This window comes from Sinohyriopsis cumingii, chromosome 11 (assembly GCF_028554795.1).
Source record: "Sinohyriopsis cumingii isolate HCF-2022 chromosome 11, ASM2855479v2, whole genome shotgun sequence".
Taxonomy (NCBI): domain Eukaryota; kingdom Metazoa; phylum Mollusca; class Bivalvia; order Unionida; family Unionidae; genus Sinohyriopsis; species Sinohyriopsis cumingii.
This window is the reverse complement of record NC_142971.1, coordinates 23,958,443-23,965,180: the sequence shown is the minus strand read 5'-3', so window position 1 is coordinate 23,965,180 and position 6,738 is coordinate 23,958,443. Positions and strand designations below refer to the sequence as shown.

The window sequence follows — 6,738 nt, the reverse complement described above, 5'->3', positions numbered from 1 at the left end:
TTATCTCTACTTACAAATTTATGAAATAAAACATGTTTAAATACGTTAATTTGATTTTTTTCTAGCTGGTGCTAATGTTGTTCCCTAGGAAGGTTCGCTACTAAAGCGGCAAATATTCGTTATCTAAACCCCAACCCCCCTTACACGTCACATATCGATCTATGATATAGGTACTCTGTTCATAGAATATATTCTTTATTGGCTTTTACTGGAGCACATCTTCATACCGACATATTATCCCATAGACTTTAAAACACCGTCTTTATCTGCTTTGGAATTGCAACATTCTTTATTTGTACCACTAATTCGCACTGACTTACTTGGAGACAAATCTATGCTTATTTTCTTATTACGAGTCGGATAAAAAAACTGACCTCTTAATAAAGTTTAGAAAGTTTTATATTTGGTTGGTGAAGTACCGTGCATCTTAAACATTGTCAAAACATCGAAATACCGAGCTTAATTGTGATTAAGACCGTGTGCAAAGCTAGAGGAAATTATGGTATATATGCATTGACAATAACAGTGTTTCGTAATTGAAATATTGAAAGAGTCTGGTTTATATATAATTCCACTTTACGGGGATAGAGATATTGATAGACAAACATGAAAGTTCGAGAACGGCTCGGGGAAAAACTATGGACTTAGAACTTCGAGCAAGGTCTTCATCGAATGACAATTAAAAAAACCCACTCACACCAGAAAGAGTGACACCTGTAGAACAATATGTATATACATTTTAGCACAAAACGTCTTGTTTTGGATAGTCTAAAATAATGAAGAGGTCTAAACTAAAGAAAAAGAGCAAAATAATATAAGAAATAACCACATGACTTGAAAAGGCACTTTTAGTTGTGAATAAGGCGACACGTATCGATGCGTGCGAACAGTACTACTTCGTATGCTGTTCTGCGGGACATAGGGCGCCATCTTTAGTGATGCATAGTTTTGCCAATATCTGTATCATATATTAAATTTATATATATTTGATTTTCATTTGGGTATATGACAGTTATGTTTAAAATTATATAATTCAGTGGCTGGCTGGTGCAATACGCGGTGAAATGACGCAATAATATTATTCTTACTATTACTAATACTGCTAAAACAACTACTACAACAACTACTAATATTACTATTAATATTATTATTTTTATTATTAATATTATTACTATTACTACTACTTGAACTACTAAAATTCTTACTACTATACCGCTCCCTGGCTTAGTGGTTTGAGCGTCCGCCTCAGATGCGTTAGGTCGCGGGTTCGATCCCCGGTTGAGTTATATAACAAAGACTTTTATAAAAGTGGTACTAATAGATGCCTAGATAGGTGCTCAGCATTAGGAGGTTAGTGTTAGAACTGGTCGGCCTGGTGTCAGAATAATTAGACTGGATTAGATATAATGCTACATGACTGTGGCATGATGCCCAGTTCAAGACATCGCTATAAACTGCCACGGTGCATACATCGTAGCAATATGACTGAAACTTTGTGAAAGCTGCGTTAAAAATCCAAATCACACACACACATTATTATTACTACTACTACTACAACTGCTACTACTACCACTACTACTACTATTACTACTACTATTGGGGCCCCGATTGGCCGAGTGGTCTAAAGCGCTATCCGTTACGGATCACTGCCATCTCACCTCTGTCTGCGTGGGTTCGAGTCTAGGATTCGGCCAATGTGGGTATGTGAGAAAGCTTCCAGTAGCTTCTCGTGGGTCGGTGTTTTCTTCCTCCACCAATAATACTGGCCGCCATGCATAGCCTATCGTGTGCTGAAAAATGGCTTTAAACCCCACAACAACAACAACAACTACTACTACTACTACTTTTACTAATAATACTATCATTACTACTACTACAAATACTAATACTATTGCTACTAATATTTCACTCAAGGAGTGTGATGGTGAGAATCTTGCAGGAAAGAACATGCATGGTGGGTTAAACTGAACACTTTTAGACAAGAGTTTTCGTTTAATCCAAGTTGGTCTCTTTATGGCCATGTTCTTATGCCATGTGATCTTTGATCTGATTCAGTGGCACCATTTCAAAGGACAGGACATAGTATCGAGCTGATGTGGCATTAGTTAACCTCGTTTCTAATAATTACTTGGTCCCTCTTTTTAATAAAAGAGCGGTTTCACGAACATATTGTCTGCGCTTTAAATATGTGTTCTTGGTTGAGTCTTGTTCTTTGAGTTCAACTGGGTACGCACAAGGTGCTCTTTTAGGTTGTTTTGTTCGTCGGTAAGCAGCCATATATGACACACCGTAATGTACGAGTAAACCGCTTTAGTCAATGGGCTTAGTAAATTTTACTATAGTCTGACACATAGTTTTGTATAGTCTGACCCATAGTTTTGTATTTTCTGACCCATAGGTCTTTTTTAGTCTGACCCATAGTTTTATATAGTCTGACCCATAGTTTTGTATTTTCTGACCCATATTTTTTTTAGTCTGACCCATAGTTTTGTATAGTCTGACCCATAGTTTGGTATTTTCTGACCTTTAGTTTTGTATGGTCTGACAGATAGTTTTTTTATAGTCTGCTCACAGTTTTGTATTTTCTGACCTATAGTTTTGTATGGTCTGACGGATAGTCTTGTATAGTATGACCCATAGTTTTGTATAGTCTGACCCATAGTTTGGTATTTTCTGACCCATAGATTTTAGTCTGACCCATAGTTTTGTATAGTCTGACCCATAGTTTTGTATTTTCTGACCTATAGTTTTGTATGGTCTGACAGATAGTTTTGTATAGTATGACCCATAGTTTTATATAGTCTGACCCATAGTTTTGTATTTTCTGACCCATAGTTTTTATAGTCTGACCCACAGTTTTGTATAGTCTGACGCATAGTTTGGTATTTTCTGACCTATAGTTTTGTATGGTCTGACAGATAGTTTTGTATAGTCTGCCCGTAGTTTTGTATAGTCTGACCCATAGTTTTGTATTTTCTGACCCATAATTTTGTTCCAATATCCCTTTCTTTTAAATTGTCATTTAAATTTAGTATTTTAAGACGTGTTTCAGCCCTGAGGTTTTTTTGTTTTGTTTTAATACAGTACTTTAGCAAGTGTTTCAGCTATGTTCTAGTCTCTTTGTTTGGCTTTTTGAATTAATCCGTCGTTTATTATTCGTTGTATGTGTTGTGCTAAAAAGTCTGTGTTATTATAAATTTAATAGTATTTCAGGACTCATGATAGACCACAAATTGATTAACTTTAGATGTTCTGTTACAAATGATTTAATAGTATATTGGCCATATTGTTACAGTCTTAATATGAGCTGGAAAATCGACGCGTAAAATTATTTTATGTAATATATTAATTTTCTCAGGTCTAATGGCCCCGAGTGGCCGAGTGGTCTAAAGCGCTCTCCGTTACGGATCACTGGCATCTCACCTCTGTCTGTGTGGGTTCGAGTCTCGGATTCGGCTAATGTGGGTATGTGAGAAAGCTTGCCAGTAGCTTCTCGTGGGTCGGTGGTTCTTTCCGGGGTTTTCTCTGGTTCTTCCTCCACCATTATTACTGGCCGCCATGTATAGCCTATCGTGTGTTGAAAAATGGCGTTACCCTACAACAACAACAACAACAGGTATAATGCTGATGATAATCACTACATAGTCACTTTTGGATGCAGAAAAACATCCACACATTCTACTGAAACGGACCTTTACATCTTCCATAGGCTTTGAAATAAAAATAATTTGGCTTTTGTAAACAAGTGAGATTAATGAGAAATATTTAATTGCTTGTTGATCATCCGGGTATTGTTAAGCTCGTCCTCTTAAACAAAACAGAACATATCGGAAAGGGACGAGCATGACTGAGCATGGTGAGTTGGGTGTACATGTCTTTGCATATAGCTACTCTTCATTTTGGGAGAACAAATAAAGTCTACTTATGTACCAGAAGGTAGAATCGAAGTAGTCCCAACTTATCAGTAGAAGTAAAATATACAGACAGAACGTAGCTCTGAGGAGACAAAGGAGATTTGTTCGTACTAATTTAACAATTTAAAATCTGCATTTTAAATCAATGACAATTTCTGCAAAGCAAAACCTCGATTATAAATGTTCATAAACCTAAACAACACGGAAGATGTTGGGTCTCTCAATCCATTAGAAACAATGACCAGTGACCACAAGGAAATTTTGCAAATATGGAACTTGTTAAAGTCGCATATTTAATTATTATTGTATCTCCTAATTACAAAGCGTTAGTTAAATAGAAACACAAATTGCATCAAAATCAGCAGTACAAAGACCATGCCATAATACACATCACCACTGATCTCATTGTTAAGAAGTTTCACCTAGTGATCAAAGTAAAGGACATAACTTTTCAAGACTGACAACACTGACTGCAAACAAGTTTATTAACTTATTAACTTAGCATAGTGAACAAAGATACAGGTAAATAGGAAGCAAATGTCATATATTTCGGTAGAAGATTTTGTTGAATACAGGTAATCTTATTCAGGAAAGTTTCATCAACACTTCGGAGATATCAGATATTACCAATAGTGTACTTCTATTTTTTTGTGCATGTTATATATTGACTCTCCTGTCTCTTAAACTTGCCACTTTATAACACTAATTAATTTGTTTTCTTAATTTCATTGAGGGATGGGGTTACTAAAGAGGAAATAATTCCTTTAGATGTAGGGTAAGAACAAAAAGTATAATTGACGCTAATTTACCTGCTAATTAAAAAACTTAGGTCTATTATCATATACATGGGAAACATATATTCCATTTTGGAAGCAAGCTCAAACTGTGCACTGAGATGGGCAGAAGGTGCCAAAACAATATATGCACAGAAATCTTGCGAAGAAATAAAATATTTTCACGATCAGCATTACAAATTAATATATACAAAATGACAAGTGTTAATAGCCTGTTCTAACAGAAGAGTAAAAGGCAACAAGCTTTGTAAAAGTCAACAAATAATTCATTTCCTAGAACACAAAGTGAAAATGAAAACAATAAAACGGTATTGCGAATTAAATCCCAAAATAATCCTAGAATTACAGACTTATGTACTAATAATACAAGTTCTGAAAAAGCTTTAGTGGAATCCAAATTAAGTCCAACCCTGTAGGTGTTAATGTGCCTGTGGCGGTCTGTTGTACCAAGTCTTTTGATGAACCACATTAATAATTAATATAATTCCAGGATTGAATTCACTATAAATCCTAGTCAATGTATCTGTCCAAGATTTTGTTTTGTATGAGCACTCTGTTTGTCTAGTGAACAATGACTCGAACTGATTAATTTGAAGAAATAAATTCCAGCCCTAATGAACTACTGGACAAAACAGAAATACAAAATTGGTTCTGTTAGATTTTAAAGCACGAATTAATCATTTTACAGTGACAAGATTATATAGTCCTCTACTTGACATTAGAACACGATTAGCATTTTGTTTTAAAAACAAACAATATTACATAGAAAGTTCCTTCAAAAATCTTAATGTTTGCAAAATAAAATGTTAGTTAAAATTAGAAACTCTTTTACCAAAGCTATACTATATAACATAGACTTTGCTAGGTACGCCATGGGAATCCCAATTACCCAACGCTAAACCCAAATAAACATGATTGCTTCTATTAATAATGATCCTGATATTAAACCCATACACTGAGAATATCTTAGCCATTTATTAGTTGGTTACAGAATACAATTTAAATTAATAATTCAGGTCAAGTAGAAAATAAACATGATTGCTTCTATTAATAATGATCCTGATATAAAATCCATACACACAGAGAATATCTTAGCCATTTATTAGTTGGTTACAGAATATTATTTAAATTGATAATTCAATAATATTATTTAAATTAATAAATCAAGTCAAGTATAAAATAAACATGGTTTTGGACAAGGTTAAGTCCAGCATGCTATGTAACTTTACAATAGCATATAATGAAATAAAAGACAAAAAAAAATAACTAACAATACAAATTAAATATACATAACACAAGTAATTTATATTAGTGGTAGTGTATTTATCATATAGAAAAATACAAAGGAATATTGCCATTCAGGCATAGCAATTCGAAATTTTAACAAATTTGGGTGTATTTAACTTAGTTCAGACAACGTTGATCTTTCTGTAAGTAGCTTTAATAGGATTTCGCGAGTTTGTTTGCTGATCTATGTCACCAAATCTCAAGCACTAATGGTTTTCCAACCAAGTTAGTATATCTTGTCTTCAACGATATTTGCTTACATCTCGACGATTCTATAGATGTACGAATTTTATGTTGAACGAATCTTTGATTCAGGTAATGAATATATCACCTAGGACAATACGATGTCCACAGGAACGCTGTAATGTTATTTCCAGGAATTCATGATGATACATAGTTTTTATCGTAAAGCGCCGGAACCAACTTCTGTGATCGTGCAAATTAGCATATCATTTAGTCGACACAGAGGGAACGAATATGTTTAAAATGAGGTGTCCTCCAGAAATACAGAAGTTACATCATGGCGATGACTTCATACATGGGTGCCTCTAAATTCTCGCTTTCTTTTCTCATGGTGGACAAGTATAAATTGACATCTATAAGGAGATTGTAGAAAAAGAGAAGATTTAAGACCGTGCAACGGAATACGTCTCAGCAATATGCACTGAATACAAAGATGATTTGTAAATATCATGCCATGGAATGATCCCCAGTTTACTATCAGTCCTGATCATTGACAACAT

General features: G+C 34.4%; 1 protein-coding gene across 1 annotated transcript in view; it reads right to left on the bottom strand.

Annotated features, from left to right (window-relative positions):
* Positions 1-4,381: 4,381 nt before the first annotated feature.
* The window catches only part of LOC149787783 (uncharacterized), a 44,079-nt gene continuing 41,722 nt past the window's right edge, over positions 4,382-6,738 (bottom strand). The window contains exon 12 of the mRNA XM_089973987.1: positions 4,382-6,591. Coding sequence (XP_089830113.1) covers positions 6,565-6,591 — 27 coding nt within the window. The 3' untranslated portion in view covers positions 4,382-6,564. The remainder of the gene's footprint in view (positions 6,592-6,738) is intronic.